The sequence below is a fragment of the Rhinopithecus roxellana genome, chromosome 5 (assembly GCF_007565055.1).
Source record: "Rhinopithecus roxellana isolate Shanxi Qingling chromosome 5, ASM756505v1, whole genome shotgun sequence".
Classification (NCBI taxonomy): Eukaryota; Metazoa; Chordata; class Mammalia; order Primates; family Cercopithecidae; genus Rhinopithecus; species Rhinopithecus roxellana.
The window spans coordinates 64,462,119-64,483,696 of record NC_044553.1 but is presented as its reverse complement, the minus strand read 5'-3'; the positions used below and the strand labels follow the sequence as shown (position 1 = coordinate 64,483,696).

Below are 21,578 nucleotides of genomic sequence, written 5' to 3'. Positions count from 1 at the left end.
CTTTCCCTTCCCTTTCCTTTTCCCTTTCCCTTCCCTTTCCCTTTCCCTTTCTTCCCTTTCCCTTTCCCTTTCCTTTCCCCTTCCTTTCCCTTTCCCTTCCCTTTCTCCCTTCCCTTCCCTTCCCTTCCCTTCCCTTCCCTTCCCTTCCTTCCCTTCCCTTCCCTTCCCTCCCTTCCCTTCCCGTCCCTTCCCCTTCCCTTCCCTTCCCCTTCCCCTTCCCCTTCCCCTTCCCCTTCCCCTTCCCCCTTCCCCCTTTCCCTTCCCTTCCCTTCCCTTCCCTTCCCCTTCCCTTCCCCTTCCCCTTCCCCTTCCCCTTCCCCTTCCCCCTTCCCTTCCCTCCCTTCCCTTCCCTTCCCTTTCCCCTCCCCCTCCCCTCTCCCCTCCCCCCCCTCCGCCCTTCCCCTTTCCCTTTCCCTTCCCTTCCCCTTTCCCTTTCCCGTTCCCTTTCCCTTTCCCTTTCATTTCCCTTTCCCTTTCCCTTCCCCTTTCCTTTCCCTTTCCTTCCCTTTTCCTTTCCCTTCCTTTCGCCTTTCCTTTCCCTTTCCCTTTCCTTTCCCTTTCCCTTTCCCTTTCCCTTCCCTTTTCATTTCCCTTTTCCCTTTCCTTCCCTTTCCCTTCCTTTACCTTTCCTTCCCTTTCCCTTCCTTCCCTTTCCATTCCCTTCCCTTCGCCTTCCCTTCCCTTCCCTTCCCTTTTCTCCTTCCTTCCCTTCCCTTCCTTCCTCCCTTCCCTTCCCTTCCCTTCCCTTCCCTTCCCTTCCCTTCCCCTTCCCCTTCCCCTCCCCTTCCACATTCCCGTCCCTTCCCGTCCCTTCCCTTCCCTTCCTTCCCTTCCTTCACCTCCCCTCACCCTCCCCCCCCTCCCCTCCCCTCCCCCCTCCCCTCCCCCCTCCCCCCCCTCCCCTCCCCTCCCCTCCACGCCCTTTCCTTTCCGTTCCGCTGTCCCCTTCCCGTTCCCGTTCCCTTTCCCTGTTCCCTTCCCTTGCATTTTCCCTTTACTTCACCGTTCCCTTCCCTTTCCCTTTCCCTTTCCCTTTCCCTTTCATTTCCCTTTCACTTTCTTTTTCTTTTTCCTTTCCCTTTCCTTTCCTTCTTTTTTTTTTTTTTTTTCTGAGACAGAGTCTCACTCTGTTGCCCAGACTGGAATGCAGTGGCATGATCTCAGCTTTCCCGGGTTCAAGCAATTCTCCTGTCTCAGCCTCCCGAGGAGCTGGGAATACAGGTGTATGCCACCACTCCAGGCTAATTTTTATGTTTTTAATAGAGACAGGGTTTCACCGTGTTGGACAGGCTGTCTTGAACTCCTGAGTTCAAGTGATCCGCCCCCCTCAGCCTCCCAAAGTGCTGGGATTACAGGCGTGAGCCACTGCACCCAGCCCCCTGTGTATTTTCCAAAGCTATTGAGCTGGACAAGAAACACAATATCTCCATAGTTTGTCTAAACAAAATCAGAATTGAGTTGCATTTATTCACTTTGAGACCCCAATCACGTAAAGCTTCTTGGTACCCTTTGGGTTTAAGATCGGCCTTTTTGGCCTCACATTGATCTTTCCTTGGGATTCTATTTTATGCACTGTTCAGGGCCAATATTATAGCCACTTTATTTGTGAAGAAATTGAGGCAGAGTGGCCAAAGTGACTTTCTCAGATTGACACAGGCTCTTAGTGATGGAGCTGGACCCAGAAGCCAAGTCTTTTGGTAGGTGGGTGGTGGAGCTCTTGTGCCAAGGAGTACCTGAGAGGACTTCCCTGATTCTTCTCTGTCCCCAGGTGCTGAGAGGACCCAGGGAACTGAGGCTGTCTTTAGGACTCAGTCATAGGTGCCCAAGGCTCTCTGCCTCTTGCCTTGAGGACATTAACCCTGGAAATTCTACTCCCAGGACCTTCTCTCGGAAACCCCAAGGAGGGGAACTACTCAGAGGGAGGTGTGGTGAACATCTGGAGCTCCCTCCTTCTCAGGGGTTCTACTTGTCACCCTGTAGTGATAACTGTTAGCTGATATTTTGTAGTTGTCCTCCTTTAAATTTTTCAAAATTGATTTTTAAAATGTGTTTTGGACCTAAAGTGTTCTCTGTATTTGCTGTTTTATTCTCTTTCCCTGTTTAAAATTGATCTTAAAGTCCAGCACTTTTTTTGTTTTTTTCCCCAAGACAAACTATTAACGTGAACATCCAGGTTTGTCTCTTTGTGTTTTCCAGACATTCTAAGTGAGACTGTCCGCATCATCTAGGAAAATGGTGGCCCTGTCCTTAAAGATTTGTGTCCGCCACTGCAATGTGGTGAAGACCATGCAGTTTGAACCATCTACAGCTGTGTATGATGCGTGTCGAGTCATTCGGGAACGGGTACCTGAGGCACAAACTGGGCAAGGTAGGTCATGGGTTATTTACTGTCTTCTTAAAGTGTGTTTGCATGTTTTTCACTCTTTGGCTAAAGAGACAGAGGCTCTGGCCGGGTGCAGTGGCTCAAGCCTGTAATCCCAGCACTTTGGGAGGCCGAGACTGGGCGGATCACGAGGTCAGGAGATCGAGACCATCCTGGCTAACACGGTGAAACCCCGTCTCTACTAAAAAAAAAAAAAATACAAAAACTAGCCGGGCGTGGTGGCGGGCGCCTGTAGTCCCAGCTCCTCGGGAGGCTGAGGCAGGAGAATGGCGTAAACCCGGGAGGTGGAGCTTGCAGTGAGCTGAGATCCGGCCACTGCACTCCAGTCCCGGCCACAGAGCGAGACTCCGCCTCAAAAAAAAAAAAAAGAGACAGAGGCTCCAAGTGGTACACAAGCCTATTAGTGCATATGCTTCAAATGAAATGTCTTCTTAGATCAGACACTACCTGCTTCCTCTGTGAGATTTGTGATGACAATGACCATGCCCACTGCTGAGTCATCACTGTCATTGTGCCCAGCAACTTGACCCTCATACATGAGGATTATGCTCTGCAGTTTATAGATCACGTTCTCGTGTATCATCTTGTCCCAAAGAAAGTGCAAGTGAAGCTGCCCTAGCAATATTGGTGATATGTGTCCTAAACCCTATTTCCCATGCCTGAACGCTTTCCACTGCCATTGAAACCCAGGGCAGGTCTTATATTTCAAGTTTTTTTTTTTTTTTTTTTTTTTTTTTTTTTTACAGGGAACTTTATAAATTTTATCTCAAACCTTTAAAAAAAGACATTTGTGATATATGTTTTGTTTGAAGTTTGGCTAAATCACTCATCCCCATTAATCTGAGTTTAAACAAAAGCCACTTGTACCATTTTATTTTCCCCTTCCCTTTGTCTTCTCTCTATGTGTCTTTCCTTTATTTAATATTTATTTGACAGGCAGTTGAGAAATTGGATCCCTTCCAAATCAGTACATCTTTAGTGTGAAAGTGGGATAAAACTTATCTTAAAAATGGAAAGAATAGGCCAAGCATGGTGGCTCACACCTGGAATCCAAGGCAGGAAGATCGCTTGAGCCCAGGAGTTAGAGACCAGCCTAGGCAACAGGGTGAAACCTTGTCTCCACTAAAGTCTGAAAAATTAGCCGAGTGTTGCGGTATGCGCCTGTAGTCTCAGCTACTGGGGAAGTCGAGGCAGGAAAGTAGCTTCAACCCAGGAGTTTATGGCTGCAGCAAACCGTGATCCAGCCACTGCACTCCAGCCTGGGTGACGGAGCGAGACCCTGACTCAAAATAAAAGGACGAATAAAAATCAAACATCACAAGGGTAATTATAAATACAAAAATCTCTTCTTGAAAGATCTGCTTTTCCTAAAATTCTTTTTGGTCTGAAACATGATGATGATGATGATAATGATGATGATGATGATGATGATGATGATGATGATGATGATTTTTTACATGGAATCTCACTCTTGTTGCCCAGGCTGGCAATGGTGTGATATCGGCTCACTGCAACCTCCACCTTCCGGGTTCAAGCAGTTCTCCTGCCTTAGCCTCCCAAGTAGCTGGGATTACAGGTGCATGCCACCACACCCAGCTAATTTTTTGTATTTTCAGTAGAGACGGGGTTTCACCGTGTTAGCCAGGGTGGTCTTGAACTCCTGATCTCTGGTGATCCGCCTGCCTCGGCCTCCCAAAGTGCTGAGATTACAGGCGTGAGCCACCGCGCCTGGATGGTTATTATTTTTTGAGACAGGGTCTCGCTCTGTCACTGAGGCTGGAGTGCAGTGGCCCCATCACACTTCACTGCAGCCTCAACCTTCCAGGCTCAGGTGATCCTCTTGCCTCAGCCTCCTGAATAGCTGGGACTACAGATGCACATGCCACCACACCCGGCTAATTTTTGTATTTTTTGTAGATACGAGGTCTCGCTATGTTGCTCAGGCTTGTCTCAAACTCCTGTGCCCGACTGATCCATCTGCCTTGGCCTCTCAAATTGCTAGGATTACAGGCGTGAGCAACTGCACCCCCTGGCTATTAAAACATTATTTATGTTATTAGTAGTGTTTCTAGATTACTTAGAAATAAAGTTTGCTACATCCCTAACTTTCCTCCACTGTTTGGTTGTCTAGTCATTTCTGGTGCCTTTACTTTTCTGTTCCCTTTTTCTGTCAGATTTTTTTTTTTTGGTTGGGGGTAGGGAGCTTGATTGCTATATAGTGCTGGTGAAGGTATAAACCTTTAAAGATTTTGAAGTTGCTTTTCTAAAAAACAGCAGGAGCTCTTACCCTCAGTGGGGTCTCAGAAGAAAGAAAGAAATTTTGGGGGTAGGAAATGGTACTGCTCCTCTCCTGCCACCCCGCCCCCTTCGTACTTCCTATGTCAGATTAAGGGGTTTCTGCAGAGAACACCAGATTTAATTTTGCCCCTTTTGCATAATTTGTTGGTGTTCGGGGTCAGAGGCCTTATCTCACAAGGGACTCCTACGCCTCTTTTAGACTGCTCAGTTGGGGTGATGGAGGAGGGGTCACTGGAGACATAAAGGCTTCATTTGTCCCCCTTTGCCTGAGTGGCCTTGGGCATAGGTGGTCACTTCCTTAGTTTCTTCACCGCTGTCCTGTCATTCTCCATGGGATGTTGGTCTGGTTTTTATAGCAAGGGATAGAGAACAAGCTCAAATTCAGTTAGAAGGAAATTTGGACTGCTTCTAAATTTTTCTACATTTTAGACACAACTACAGCCCACCGGTTTTCGGAAACACAGACCTTAGTTGTGGGCGTTGCTTCTGCAACTCAACTCTTACTCCTCCAGATCTGCTGCAGTCCCGGCGGCTGCTTGTGTTGTCAAAACGAAACATTTCTGTCTGGTGAAGGAGAACACCCACATCCTTGCTGAGTCAGCAGGCTCAGCGCCTGGAAGTCAGTGATGGCTTCATCACCACTTTGCCTACTGTTTTTCTTCCCATTTATATTTCAGCTTCTGACTATGGACTGTTTCTTTCGGATGAAGACCCCAGGAAAGGGATCTGGCTGGAAGCGGGCAGAACACTGGATTACTACATGTTGCGGAATGGGGTATGCTGCCGATCCCAGTGCTGTTTCTTCATCCTTTTGTCCCTGGGCCTTCCATAGACGCCAACACGGTTGCGCTATTTTGATTCAAGGGCATCTTATTAATAGTTCGATGCATTGTACTCTCTAAGGGCTGTTCAGGTGGTGATAGAAAATATCAGATATCCAAATTCTTGAGATTCCATAGAAGGATTGAAGCAGTCCGAGGTTAGTACTTTAAGTAGTTTCTACTTGTCGTTGTTGGATTTGGTAATTGTGAGTTAAGATACAGCATCTTGCTATAAGTATGAAAGAGATATTCCTGTGCCTGGGATGGGAAGTAAGAACAGATGAGAGGGAAAATGAAATGTAACCCTAACAGTAGTTAGAGACTGAATATTAGTGTTTTGCTTTTGAAGAAGAAACTTCAATTTGAGATGTGAGTTTAATAATGATCAGTAGTAGTAACAGCAACAACAAAAGTGATTGTGTTATGGAAGTAGGGAGAAGTCATGAGTAAAACCATAGTAAACGTTTTATTCAGCTTAACCTCCAAGATACCGGGTTTTGGTATGTAGGATGAACTGGACCCATCAGATTGATGGGTAGTCCATAAAGTCAGAGTGAAATAGGTGATGCCAATTAATTTGGATAAGAAATTAATAGTTTAGTTTTAGGAAGTTCATAGCTCTAGTTTTAGGAAGTGTAGTCAACAAGTTACTTACAAATATCCCCTGAACATGTTACCCCTATTTGGTCTTGTCATTAATGTATTTCAACACACTATTTTGAACATCACTACTACTGTGATATGACACTACTGTGAAGAATGATGAGGATGCTATTTATGTCTTTCATTGTTTATAATATATAAGGTAAAATGTATTTATAGTAAAAATTAAAAACATATTTATATGCAGATAGTAAAGATATAGAGATAGTAAAAGTTGATTATGACAGTGTTAAAAGATAATTGGAGACACACACTGCTGTCTTTTGAAAAGGCAAGTAGTCATCTCCCTCTGCTAATTCTCCTTAGAACAGATCATTCCCAGCGTTTTGGGAGGTCATACTCTACTTTCATTTCACTGAGGATAGTTTTCAGTAATTGTGAGGCATAAGTATGACTTCTTTGGGCACAATTTTGATATCAGATTTTTAAGAAATCTTTATGAAAGCAGTTATTTAGCACTGGAGAATCTGTATTATCATAGTGGCAACAATCACCTGAAAACTTTGAAAGGTTTTCAAAGATGTTTTAGAAGAAAGAGGAAATCAGAGTCTACTCTGATTTTTTTTAATTCATTTTTTAAAGAAAAGTGTCCCAAGTTTGTTATTTATTTTCCCACACAGTGTGAAATTTGTGTGTGGTTTGTGCTCTAGGATATTTTGGAATATAAAAAGAAACAGAGACCTCAGAAAATCCGGATGCTGGATGGATCTGTGAAGACGGTGATGGTGGATGATTCCAAGACTGTGGGGGAGCTCCTGGTCACTATTTGTAGCAGAATAGGTGAGCATTCATAAACCTTCCTTATATCTTTTGTTTAGTTTTTAATTACAGGCCTCTTCTTTTTCCACCTGCATTTGATCTCTAGGCAATTTTGAATATGTCTTAACATGCCGAGTTCTGCCCAATCCCCAGAGGCTGTGTCCATTCTCCCAGCTTGCCAGTATATGAAACATTTGGACTTCTCACTAAGTCGTAGTGGAGGGCTTTCATTTCTCTCTCCAAAACAAGGAGATTTTCCAATGGAAAGTCATGTGTAATTCAGCCTTCTGCCCATTGCTGCCTTCTATTCTATACGAGCACTGTAGATGTTCACTATCTCCTTGAGTACTTATGATGACAATCCATATGATTGATTATTAGACAGTTTTTCTTCTTGTGATTTCTATTAGTCTCCCCAGAAAACAAGTCTGCCTTCTTTCTAATGAAGCCCTTCAAATATTTGAAGAAAATAGACTTGCCTATCTTAGTTTTCTCTTCATGCAAAGGGAGCCTAGTTCCTTCAGACACTTCTTGTTTGACACTGTCTTGCCTTCTTCTGCATGACGTACTCTGTGGCAGTGTTTCCCAAAAATTATTGCAGATGAGAGAATTGAATGTGACATAAGTTTTACTGTAAGTGTGACTTCTTTGGGTACAATTTCACTACTACATTTTTAGGAAACCTTTATGAAAGAAATTACTTAGCACTGGAGATTCTGTATTATCATAGTGACCACAACCCTGTGAAAATGTACGAAAGTCTTCAAAGACATTTTGGAAGAAAGAGGAAATCAGAGTCTGAGTTTTAAAAATTTGTTTTTGAAAAGAAAGTGTTCAAGTTTGTTACCTGTTTTCCCCCACAGTGTGAATATGACTTAACTAGCTGAAGCTCCCTCATTTAATTTGACGTGGCCACCTCCCTGACCCTCACATTAATAAGGCTGTTTCTGGTTCTTTGCCACCAGGAGCTCCTTGGAATATCACAGGCCTTAGGCTGGAAGAGGTTGACAGTAATTTAATTATTTATAATTGTAACCTAATTTCCAATTTTTAGGAATCACAAATTATGAAGAATACTCCTTAATCCAAGAAACTATTGATGAAAAGAAAGAGGAAGGAACGGGCACACTCAAAAAAGACAGGACACTGTTACGAGATGAGAGGAAAATGGAGAAGTTGAAGGCCAAGCTGCACACAGATGATGACCGTAAGTGTTTGCAGAGGAAGCATGATACAGACACACAGGCTTTGCTAAGCCTTACTTCCCTCCCACCATCTATATGACCCAGGACAGGATTTTTGGTTTTTGTTTCTTAAAACTCTATTTAAAAAAAGTAGGCTGGGCACAGTGGCTCACGCCTATAATCCCAGTACTTTGGGAGGCCGAGGCAGGTGGATTACCTGAGGTTGGGTTTGAGACCAGCCTGGCCAATGTGGTGAAACCTCATCTCTGCTAAAAACACACAAAAAATTAGCTGCACGCCCCTATTCCCAGCTACTCAGGAGGCTCGGGCAGGAGAATCACTTGAACCTGGGAGGTGGAGGTTGCAGTGAGCTGAGGTCGCACCATTGTACTCCAGCCTGGGTGATAGAGTGAGACTCTGTCTCAAAAAATAAATAAATAAAAATTTAAAAAAAAGTAACTGTAATACCATTTCACATCTAAAGAAATATCTTAATATCAGATATACAAATCATGTTCACATTTTCTTCATTATTGTCTAAAAATTTTTTTAGTAGTTTGAACTGGGATCCAAATAAGGTTGAACAAGTTAATTAACTAGTTAATTAATTTGTTTTACTAAGAGTCTTTCCATCTCTCTTTTTTAATGGACTAATACTAATAATGATGTATATTTATGGGGTGCAGTGTGATGTATCTCTGTAGACATTGAAGGATTCAATCAAGCTAATTAACATATCCATCACCTCACTAATTTATCTTTTTTTGTGGTAAGCATTTTTGAAATATATAATGCATTATTATTAACTGTGGTCACCACTCAGTGCGATAATTCATGTCTTTTTGCAGTTTTTGTATATGTGAAGAAACCAAATTCTTACTTGTACAGCATTTCATACAGTCTGGATTTTGTTCATCGCATACCTATGGTGTCATTTAACATGTTCCTCTGTCCCTTTTAATTCCTTAGATCTGGAGGCTTGACTAGATTTAAGTGTTTGTGTTTATTTTAATAAAGATGCTTTCTTCAGTGGTGATGTGCACTTCCACCAGGAAGTTGTTTCTGGTTTTCTTTTTTGGAAGGATGTTTAACATCCATCAATGACCATTGCCTTAGACCCATTATTTCCTTAGGAGTTAAAAATAGTAATAGTGGGTTGGGCACGGTGACTCATACCTGTAATTCTAGCAGTTTGGGAGGCTGAGGCGGTTGGATTACTTGAGGTCAGGAGTTCGAGGCCAGCCTGACCAACATGGTGAAACCCTATCTCTGCTTGAAAATACAAAAATTAACTGCGTGTGGTGGCACACGCCTGTAATCCCTGCTATGCAGGAGACTGAGGCAGGAAAATTGCTTGAACCTGGGAGGCGGAGGTTGCAGTGAGCTGAGATTGTGCCACTGCACTCCAGCCTGGGTGACAGAGCATGACTCTGTCTTAAAAAAAAAAAAAAAGTAATAGAATTCTATTATTGGAAATTCGTTTTCCACAGCTGCACAGTTAATTTATGGAAAAGCCAGCACGTAACTCCATGTGTCCCTAAAGCCCATGCTGTTTGCACCTTGCTGCCTGACCCTCCACTGAAAGGGTCTTAATTTGTTACCTAGTCCACCTAGACTTCCTGGCCTCTTTCCTCCTTTCATTGTATTTGTTTTTGTGGCTGTATCAGGACGACATCATTATTGCCATTGTGTTTATTGATCTTCTGTGAGGCTCTCATTTCCTCTGACCCTTTGTGTGCTTTTTTTTTCTTTCTGCCTAATTTGATTTGCAGTTATATACTTCTTTCCAAGAGACTTAGATAGAAAGATCCCAAGGATTTATTATTATGTGCAAGATACTCTCCCAGGTACCGTGGGAGATGTGGGAGACACGTTTTCTGTACTTAGGTTGCTTATAATCTAGAGACGCTGGTGATAAGGACTTAACTCACAATGTGTTTTAAGCCCGCAGAGGAGTGTTGGAGTGAGAGCTGTGAAAGGGTAGAGGGGAATGATCAAATCCTGTACACATAGATGAGAGAACAGGGTTCTCAGAATGACTGAGATTTAAGCTGACCCATGGCACGGTTCTGCCAGCCCCGCTTTACTGTTGTCTCCCCCACTCCCTCCATACTTTCATTTTCTTCCTCTTTTCTACTTGAGGTCAGAGGTTACTAACTATGCTCAGAGCCTCTAAATCACTTTATTAGCTGAGACTGGAGTGTCTGCCCTCCACCCTGCCACCGGAGAGGCAGCATATTACACATTCATTGTAGTGCTTTAGCTATAACTTTAGGAATGACTGGGAATTTTCTCCCTCATTTCCATTTTGGCTGGTCATTTGGTAGATGTGAAATTATTTTGCAAAGCTTAAAAACCACAGTTCTAATGTAAGAAGTAACTATAACTAAGTATCAGAGTTATAGAAATCTGCATCACACTGCTCTTTTGGTAAATTCCCTTTAATTGAGAGGAAAAATAAACACAGTTCTCTTATATGTCTTATTGTATTGCAGTAAATTGGCTGGATCACAGCCGAACATTCAGAGAACAAGGAGTAGATGAAAACGAAACGTTGCTGCTTAGACGGAAGTTCTTTTACTCTGATCAGAATGTAGATTCGAGAGACCCTGTGCAGCTGAACTTGCTTTATGTTCAGGTACAGTATTTACTGCTCAGACACTGAGGTTGATGAGATTGCAGGAAGATCCTGGCTGTATCTTGTGGCGAGCAGGAGGGCGGCGCTGGCTTCTGCCACGTTTATGGCATCGTTTCCAGCAGGCGTTGCTCCTGGGTCCAAGCTTGTGTTTGGTTGTGGTGCAGGTTGATATTCTGGATGAGCAGCTGACCATCCAGAGTAGGGCCTCCCTATGGCTTCCCAGACTGTGACCTGGTAGCCAACACTGTCCCTCTCTGCCAGGCTTTGGTGACCTGGTAGCCAACACTGTCCCTCTCTGCTGGACTTTGAGAGACAGTTGTATTTCACTTCACTGGCTCACCACTTCAAGTGCACTAAAGGTTTCTTAGCTGGCATCTTAGATTGCAAGAGAATATTGGTCAGAAAATCAGGACTTCTCATTAACTGGAAGATATCCTCTCAATAACCTTTCATGTGGTTACGTTTAACTAATTGTTAAACTGACAAGCCATTTAACATGTGTGAGTTTCCCAGTGTGAAGATGTGGATTGTACTGGATTGTCCCCAAGGTTGCTTGTGGCTCAAGGAAAATATCATCCATCTTTGTCCTCTCCTACCAGCTTCCTTTCTTCCTTTCCTTCCCTCCCTCTGTTCCTCTCCATATTTATCCATCTGTCTACCCATAGAAATAATGTAGGGGGTTGCAAACAACAGCCATGCCTTTTGCCTGTACTTGTGAATAAAGTGTTATTGTAGCACAGCTTATGTATTCAAGTATTACATATTGATAAATCCCCTTGAGGGTTATGTGGTTGTTACACATATCTTCTGTGGCTGTTCTCGCATTCTGGTGACAGAACTCAGCAGTTGTGACAGAGACTGTGTGGCCCAGGAGGTTTGAAATGTTTACTGTTTGGCCTTTTAGAGAAGTTTCCTGACCCCTTAGTTAGTGGATGGAAGGATGGCATGGAAAGAGGGCTGAGAGGAAAGAAGTGGGGAGGCCAAAAGGAGAGAGATAGCAGGGCAGTGTAAAGATGCTCGTTGGCTTAAGGCTCAGAGTGATAGCTGAGAGTGTCCATCTTTGGGTGATTTGGGGGTCATTTAGAGAAAGGAAAGGCAGAAAGGAGGGCAAGGGAAAACAACAGCAGTGATGGATGGAGAACTGGGAGGGGGAGGAGTTCAGACACAACCAGCTCCCCATTTTAGGATGCAGAATGCTTGTCCTTTCCCCTGCTGTCTTGAGTATTGAGTGTGTGTGCGCCTATCACCTTTCTTTCTCTTCTTCTCTTACATTGGCTTTTATCTGGGGATGGGGGTTGGGTTGATTTTACCTCTAGATATTTGATTAGCTAGCTTTATGATGTAGGATTATAAAAAGTACACCGAATTTGTCTTTTGGCCTCTTTGAAGCTGATCATTTCATATGAATTTCCTTGGCCTCTTTTTATAATCACTTCTGCCTTTCTGGATTGTCGTCAGACTTTGCTTTTGCTGTACCGGACATCTCTAATGTTTTCCATCTACAGGCCATTTTGGACAAAGGTTTGTTTTTCTTTCGCCTTAGTTTTCTCGCATGTGGTGATCATCCACTGTGTCCTGCACATGTCACCGTGGGTCGGCTGGCACTGTCCCCTGCTCCACAGAGAGAGTGTGCTGGGCCATGGGAATGTGTCAGTGGAGAGAATGCGTCGCTCCCCCAAGCCTCTGATGCTTTTCCTTCTTCTTGTGTTTCAGGCTCGGGATGACATCCTGAATGGCTCTCACCCTGTCTCCTTCGAGAAAGCTTGTGAGTTTGGTGGATTTCAAGCCCAGATACAATTTGGACCTCATGTGGAACATAAACATAAACCCGGATTTTTAGAGTAAATGACATTTTGTTTTTCTTTTTTTCTCTTTTCTCCTCTCTTCTTTTCCTTTCACCTTTTTATTTTTGAGCTAGGTATCTAAGATCATACCCTAATTTCACCATTTGTGAGAATGCTAGCTTGTCTTCAATCAAGTTAGATGACTAAATTTGCAGATTTGGGGGAAAGCAAGATAAATTGAGAAGTTTTTCTTGCTGAATGGAAATTCAGTGATCTGTGTCCCCCTCCACCCCCTTTTTTTTCCTTCTACTTCATCTTAGTGAAGAGGAAAGTTAAAAAAAAAAAAAAAAAAAAACCACTCCAGTAGGGCTATGGTGTGACCACCAATGGGGGAGTAAGGGGGAGGACATGAGCTTTCCTGTAGGATGTGCCAGTCAGCATGAGATGTGTCCAGTAGGCCGTTCATGTTATTGTGCATTCATTGTATTGGTTCAAGTGTATCGCAGGGAGAGGATAACGGAGAGGCTTCTTTGACCCTTGTCCCCACTTTCACTTTGGTGGAAAGTAATTGGGACCAGTATATGCCTTTGAGTAAGAAGAAAAGTTAACTTTTCTTCTGGTGCCAGAGAATGCCTCGCCAATATGCTCTTTGGTCTAAACTGAGTTGTTAACCCCGCAAAAAGCAAACCTGTGCCCTTGGGTTAGTGAATCCCAGGGAGCCTTTACAAGGTGATGCTGTGTCCTGCAGTGTGCCACACATTGTGAGTCTGAGGCTGAGGATGGCTCTGAGCAGTTCCTACCACCTACTTAGTTCTGTATTCTCCAAATGAGTCATACAGCCGGGTGTTCCTCAGGGCCCGCTTTTACCCCACTAGTCTGGCTTCCTTCCTCAGGAGCCTCAGGAAGCGTCCCGTTCTGTTCAGCCACCTATCGAAGGCCGTGTGCACAAGTTCCTTTAGCAGTTTCCACATTCCCACCTTCTGGCCTCACAGCTGGCCCCTCAGATACAACTGATGTCATCAGCCTGAGGATTATGGCCATGGATATTGAGGAATAAACACCAAGAGCTAGTGAGGCCTTGGAGGAAACAACATTTTGTTTCTGTTTTTAAAGTGCCTGGTGACAAATAGAAAATAGAGGGAAGATTGATGAATCAAAAAAATTGAAATAAAACATTTACCTGTTTTTAGACTTTTGTAGCTGTGAATTTATGTCTCCCTGGTAGGAAGGAGATCCGAATGTAGCCATTCACCGGGTTCTTATATTGATGACGCTGCCACCCTGGTCATTTTATTAGCTCACTTTCTCCATAGCCCTGGGGCAACTAGTTCTCAGGACTCCCTTGTGAATTGAGAACATAGTATTTCATTTGATAGATCTGGAAGAAGCAGGAGAGAGAGAAGTGGCTTATTCACAGTTAAAGAGTTTCTCTGCAAATAGCTTCTGACTTCTAACACCAGGCTCTCATTTTCAAAGGCATTCCTACTTTCAATGAAAGGCAAAGTTGCCCCTTTCACTGGTCTCCCACTATGCAGCAAAGGTACTTAAAACTGGGATTACAGGGTGCTTTGGTCTATTTCCTAGTATGATGGATCGTACCAACCAAATCATTGTGAATGTTAGATTACAAACTAATATGAAAGCATTGGTATTGGTCTTAAAACTACCTACTGCAGTTTGTGGTCCTGTTGAATGCTACACACTCACACTCCAGCAGCAGTATTCCTCTCTTAATAATCTGAGACCACAAGAGTTAAGCAATTGCATTGAGCTCATTTCTTTTTTTTTTTCTAAGATTATAATAACAAGTTTATGCCTGTAGTGGTACCTGCACCCTTATTCAGATTCCAAATTAAAATAAGGTAATTTTGCCTGGTGGCAATTACTTTTCCTTATGAATTTGATTTACTTTTTAATTAGGCCAAATTAGGTAATGAGGCATTTTTACTTAATGTAGATGTTTAATTGTGTACATTGTTGCTTATACCATGCAGGTAAAACTTCTTGAGGATATGAGTCCCTTCTTAATTAAAACAAAACAGTGAGGCCACATTTGCTGATTTGTGAGTTGGATAGTCAGGTCCTGTTTTTACCTGGGCTGTCCCTGGTGACTGACTGGGCTCTCTTTTGCAGCCTTTAGATCTTTCCCAATCTAGCTTTCATATGTGCGATCTGCTTAAACACTTTAGGGTTTTAAAATAATAATGAGAAGGTTGGACTTGTGACAGCCATGCTGAAGATGCAGCCCCCAGAAATTTCAGTTACGTAGTTGCTGAGGTGGGTGCATAGGGATGTGAACGAGGGCATATCTTTTAATTTTTTTTTAAAATTTGCTTAGCATTTTTGCTCAGAGTTGCAATATGGACGTTTTTATGAGATTCGCTTTGAACTTTCTTCAGACTCTCCAGTGATTTCTGGATTTGGTACTTCAGTGAAGATACTCATTTACAATAATGAAAATCATCAGAGTCTGAAAGATTTTCACAGTTTTCAGGGATTTAAGGATTATTTAATATATCCATCTACCCTATTGATGGGGAGAATAAGTGCTAGAGAGAGACAGAGACAAGGCCCAGAACAGTCAAGTGCGGGGAGCCACAGGAAAGCCAGGATCTCCTAGATTGAGTCTGATATGCTTTATCTACATGACAGTTTTCCTCAGGTCACCTTCAGAGGGTCCTAAGAAGGGACGTTTTATTGGTGCATGAAGTAAAAACGACACATAATCTAGTAATCAGGTATTTGCTTTATGCTTTTCTGTGTTCAGAAAATGCTTGCAGAAAATAGGCCGTGTGATGTGAATTTTTGTACAAATGTGTGGGGTTCGTGTGAAATTTTGTTACCTATGTGTGAGCCTGGTGTTTTTCTTTAACTCACTGAGGACTTGCAGATGTGTTTTATTGTGCCAGGTATAGGGAAAATATAAGGGAGCTATTATAAGCAAGCAAAGCTTGCTGTTTTTGAATCTACAGTCTGTGTGGCAGATAAATATATGAAATGGTTATTATGCAGAACCAAAACTTGGCTCTGATCATTTCAACAAAGTCCAACTTTTTAACTGTATTTTAAATGCTGGATGGTCTATTCAGGAAGTTGAAAGTTGCAGTGTAAACTATGCAGACTACTATGGATTGTTTCTAAAAAGGTGGGAAGAATATCATGCAAGAAGCAATGTTGATTAAAGAAATTGACAAAGTAGAAGGCAAATCTAAAGAAGAATTAACTCTTAAAACAGCAACAACAAAACATAATAATGACTAATTTCCAGACCCTTAAAAATGCTGTGGAAAACTTTAAGAAGTGGTCAGAGTAAAAGCCTTCTATAGACTATATTTTATTGGAGAAGATGAGAGTTACTGGTAAACTTCAGATCCTAAATCAAGTATACTTGATAAAATTGTAGGTGACTCTAGGTGACATATAGAATGTTCAGTACACAATTTTTTCAACATTGTGCTATGTTTGGAATTTTTCATAATAAAATTGTTGGGAAGAAAATGAAGATAGCCTGAGAGAATATAGATAGACTGTATATGGAAACAGTGAAAGAAACCAGATTTCACAAGTTCTTTAATAAAATTTTATTTACTGGTCAAAACAAACAAGAAGAAATAATCTGTATAGCTTTCAAGCCAGTAGGGGTAGGAGGGAAGAAATGCAGATAGCTTGACCATTAAAATAGGAGCTGTGCAGGGTGGCTTATGGAAACAAAGTGAAAAGGTCTGGAATAAGATATGGGAAACATTGTAAATATATTAGGTATCATACCAAATGTAAGTAAATGAAATGCAGCAATTAATAAACAGAGATTCTCATTGACTGGAATTTTTTTTTAAGTCCAGGTCTATATTATCTCTAAAAGACACACTTTTAGACAAAGAACAGAGAGAATGACAGAGGAAAGTTTAAATGCATTGAAACTGATATGCCAGGAAATTTCTACTTAAAGTACACAAAATAGACTCTTAAGGCAAACAAAGCATAAGTCAAGATAAAGAAGATTATAAAGACAGAAGGACTAATTTATCAGGATACTAAATAATTGTGAACCTGTATATGTGCCTAACACTGCCTTAAATATATATAAAGGAAAAATAGACTGTATTGCAATAATTTCAGATATGCAATTTTAGTGAAGTAATTTAACATACTTCCCTCAGTGAATGATTAGTAGAACAAGATCAAAATAGAAAAAAGAAAATATTTTTTAAAAAAATAATGAAATAAAAACCACAGAGAATCAATAAAACCAAAAGCTGGTTCTTTGAAAATCTTGATAAACCTTGGGTAAATGTGATCAAGAAAAACAAAACAAGAAAAAGGCAAAATAAGGTAAAGAGATATTAAACAGCAGTTGAGAATGTGATAAACTAGGAAAACGTAGAAAAAATGGATAATTAGAAAATTGAAATAACTCTATAATCTTGAAAGAAATTGACTTATCAGTTTAAAATATACCAATCAAAAAACAACAAAATAAACACTAGGCCCAGGTTATTTCAGAAAATAAAAAAGTAAAGGCCTTCACCTTAATTTGAAACTAGCAGAACTGTAATACCAAAATGAATACAGACAATAGAAAGCTTTTCAATTGAATATAGATGTCTTGCTCAAAAAAGTTAATCAAGTATTAACTAAGTCCAACATGACATATGTTCATGCGTAAGTGCAAGTTAGAACTAAATAATGTTTCTTTAAAGAAGGCAAAATTCATTTATTTAACAAATAATTTGTTGAGTGCCTTCTACGTGGTAGACACTAGGCTGCTGGAGATACAGCAGTGAAAAACACAGTCAAACATTTCTGCCCTCATAGAACTTAAATTCTAGTGCAGAAAGGCTGATGATAACTAATAAGTAAGTAAAATACATAATATATTAATAATGATGAATGCCAAGATAAAAAAGCAGAAAAGGGGAATAGGGAGTTTGTGTATTTTAGGGATTGAGAGAGAACTTGACATTTTAGAATGGAATACCAAGAGACACATCTTAACGGTAGAAAATGTGTTTATATAGTTTACCATGTTAGATTTTTTTTAAAAAAGACTATATGATTATCTTAATTGCTAGAGAGAAAGAATTTGATAAAATGAAATAATCTTGATGACAAAAAGAAAAACTTCATGGCATGCCAGAAATTCATGAAAACCTTTTTGGTCTAAACAAGTATGATAATTAATAGTTTAATATTAATTCCCTTTAATGTCCAGAAGGATGCCTGCTATCAATGCTTCTTATCAACATGATACTAAATATCCTAATGAGTGCAATAAGGAAAGAAAAAGAACTAAACCGTATCAGGATTAGATAAACAAAACTGTCATTAGTTGCAGGTGATATAGGATTATCTACATAGATAATCAGTCAGTCTACAGCGAACCTTGCTGGAATTAACAAGACTTTTAAGCGAGGTCTTTAGAAAGAAAAAAAAAAAAAATCAACGTATAATAGCAAATAGTATTCCCATACAAATCAACAAAGAGGAAATATAATTGAAAAAAGGAAATTACCTTTTATAGTAGTTACAAAAAGTATAATTTACCTAGGAAGACAGCTGTCCAGTGATCTCCAAGATCTCACCCATAAAATGGTGAAAGCTTTTTGAAGAGCATAAAAGGCAGTCTGAGTAAATGCTATGTTATTGCTATGTTAATGGGTAGGAAGACTTGATATCAGGTAAAGTACTTCTACCCAAACTTATTAGACTCAGTTCAATTCCAGTCACTTACATAATAATGAGAAAACTTATTCTTAAAATGGACATCTCAATAAAGCTGTTAAAAATTAATATGAACTAGTCAAGGCTCAAGAGTGGTAAAGGCTAATTGAAGATATATGAAGGACTCATACAACTACCACATTTTTTTTTTTTTTTTTTTTTTGAGACGGAGTCTCGCTCTGTCGCCCAGGCTGGAGTGCAGTGGCCGGATCTCAGCTCACTGCAAGCTCCGCCTCCCGGGGTTACCGCCATTCTCCTGCCTCAGCCTCCGGAGTAGCTGGTACTACAGGCGCCCGCCACCTCGCCCGGCTAGTGTTTTGTATTTTTTAGTAGAGACGGGGTTTCACCGTGTTCACCAGGATGGTCTCGATCTCCTGACCTTGTGATCCGCCCGCCTTGGCCTCCCAAAGTGCTGGGATTACAGGCTTGAGCCACCGCGCCCGGCCCGCAATTTTTTATAAAGATAAAGTAATTAAAACACTATATTAGTGTCATAAGGTGATGCAGTAATTCAAAAGATGGATAAATCTACCTTTATTAAAATTAAAATACCTTATTAGGAAAAGACGTCATCAACAGTAAAGCTCCAAACTGGAAAGGAATTTACATGTCTGCAGTGCATACTTCAGGGTCAGATTAATATCCAGACGATATTAAAAAAGAAAAAAAAATCTGAGAAAAAGATCACCCAGGATATCAGTAGGTACTTTAAAGAGAAGGAACTGTAGTTGGCTTATAAAGACATGAAAAGATGTTTAACTTAATAAGTGATTCAGAAAATGCAAAATCAAAAGATATAGAGCATTTCCTATCTCTCAGATGGGCATACATTTAAATGCGTGAAGACACCAAGGTTCTTTATAGAGGAAACAAGGTATTTCAGAATATGAATCTTTATATTTAAAAATATATACACACAGAGAAACCGGATGGATTGTTTATAGACACAAGGAGTTACAGGAAGATATTAAAATATCTGTGGAAACTAACTTCAAAAAAGTGGTGGCCAAGCACAGTGGCCCACGCCTGTAATCCCAGCACTTTGGGAGGCTGAGGTGGGTGGATCACCTGAGGTGGGGAGTTCAAGACCAGCCTGACCAACATGGAGAAACCCCGTCTCTACTACAAATACAAAATTAGCTGGGCGTGGTGGTGCATACCTGTAATCCCAGCTACTCGGGAGGCTGAGGCATGAGAATCACTTGAACCTGGGAGTTGGAGGTTGCAGTGAGCCAAGATTGCATCATTGCACCCAGCCTGGGCAACAAGAGGGAAACTCCGCTCAAAAAAATAAATAAATAAACTAAATGGCTACCTAGTAAAGAAAGGATATGGGGGCCGGGCGCGGTGGCTCAAGCCTGTAATCCCAGCACTTTGGGAGGCCGAGACGGGCGGATCACGAGGTCAGGAGATTGAGACCATCCTGGCTAACATGGTGAAACCCCATCTCTACTAAAAAATACAAAAAACTAGCCGGGCGAGGTGGCGGGCGCCTGTAGTCCCAGCTACTTGGAGGCTGAGGCAGGAGGATGGCATAAACCCGGGAGGCGGAGCTTGCAGTGAGCTGAGATCCGGCCACTGCACTCCAGCCCGGGCGACAGAGCCAGACTCCGTCTCAAAAAAAAAAAAAAAAAAAAAAGGATATGGGACTTCCACTAATTCTGTAATCTCTACTTTAGTAACAGAAGAGAAGTAGCAATCATAAAGCAGATGTGGCATCATGCCAACATGTATTTCTCCTTGGTGGTAGGTGTATAAGTTATAAAGCATATACTTTTCTATAATTTGTAATATTTCACACTCAACTTTTTTTTTTTTTTTTTGGAGACAAGGTCTCACTCTGTCACCCAGGCTGGAGTGCAGTGGTGCCATCTCAGCCTCCACCTCTCTGGCGCAAGCAGTCCCCTCACCTCAGCCTCTCAAGTAGCTGGGACTTCAAGAATGCACCACCACGCCCGGCTAACTTTTGTATGGGGTCCCAGTTTGATGCCCAAGCTGGTCTCGAACTCCTGGGTTCAAGCGATCCACCCTCCCAAAGTACTGGGATTACAGGCTTGAAACGGCACACGCAGCTCACTGAACTTTTTTTTTTTTTTAAAAGATGGTTGCAGTATCTGGGCTTGAAGTGATAAAAGCTTATATTCACCAAAGTTGGATATTTAACACGTGGCAAAGGCAAAAGTAATAGGCACTGGAGGCCAGACAGAAAGGTTCCATGACTCTGCATGTTACGGGAAGAAATGGTCCAAGGGCTGAGAGTGGGCAGGAAGGTCACAGGCTTAGGAAACCTCTCTCATCCTTGACTCCCACAGCCCCCTCTTCCTATTTGGGAATTCCTCGGAAGTATTTTACTGAGAAAACAAAGCGACCCAGGACATGAATCTTTATTGAGAAAGAATTCACAGTGGACTTGGAAATTTTCCCCCACAAACTCAAGCAAAGCTTTTGACCCAGTAGGAGGTCTTAAACCAGTTTTTCACTTGGCCTCTGTTCAAACACATATTCCTCCTTTGGAGTTGATCATCTGTGCGCTTTTGTCAGAATAATTTGGCCCTTGATTCTCTGTTTTCAAACTAACCAGAAATCTGGCATTTCAACCTCTGTTTTCATCAGCTCTCTTACATTATATTCTTCACCACCATCCTCCCACTAAATTAAAAGTAAAATGCAGTAAAAAGCCACTTGCGTACTTCCTCCCTGTGAACTTCTGTCTTGTGTTTCTGACAGCCTGGAGCTCTCCTATCCTCTCAGTTTTGGAGGTAGCGAACATTCTGTAGTGTCTGTATTGTTTCATCCTAGCTGTCTTCTGAGATTGGTGCCTATCTCCCTAACGACTTTGAAACTCCAGAACTTTCAAACCAGGAACCGCTGAACATATCCAGCCCTGTGCTGTCTCTGAGTTCCTGGACAGTGCCGTGTCCTTATATTAAAGGACATTTGGATTGGTTCAGGATGACAGAACTGCTGTGTGACCAAGATAGACTTCAAACCCATTTCCTTTGTTTCTACCATGCTGCTGTGGTTTGAATGTGTTCTTTCCAAAGTTTGGGTGTTGCCAAAGTGATAGCACTAAGAGGTGGGGCCTCAAGACATGATTAGGTCATGAGGACTTTTCCCTCATGAATGGGATTAAGGCCCTTAAAAAAGAGGCTTCACACAGCATTCAGCTAGCTTGCTCTTCTGCTCCTTTGCCTTGTGAGGACACAGCCTTTCTCCCCTCCTCAGAGGATGCCACCCGAACCAGACAGCTGAACCTGCCAGTGCTTTGACCTTGGACTTTCCAGCCTCCAGAACTGTGCAGAAATAAATTTTCTGTTCTTTATAATT

At 41.7% G+C, this 21,578-nt stretch overlaps 1 protein-coding gene across 3 annotated transcripts in view; it reads left to right on the top strand.

Moving 5' to 3' along the window:
- The window catches only part of TLN2 (talin 2), a 461,407-nt gene that overhangs the window by 264,077 nt on the left and 175,752 nt on the right, over window positions 1–21,578 (top strand). For all 3 annotated transcript variants that reach the window (XM_030931227.1, XM_010374223.2, XM_030931226.1), the window contains 6 exons: window positions 2,197–2,368; window positions 5,359–5,456; window positions 6,816–6,945; window positions 7,979–8,131; window positions 10,604–10,746; window positions 12,460–12,587. In XM_030931227.1, the coding sequence (XP_030787087.1) occupies window positions 2,233–2,368; window positions 5,359–5,456; window positions 6,816–6,945; window positions 7,979–8,131; window positions 10,604–10,746; window positions 12,460–12,587 (788 nt within the window). In that variant the 5' untranslated portion in view covers window positions 2,197–2,232. The remainder of the gene's footprint in view (window positions 1–2,196; window positions 2,369–5,358; window positions 5,457–6,815; window positions 6,946–7,978; window positions 8,132–10,603; window positions 10,747–12,459; window positions 12,588–21,578) is intronic.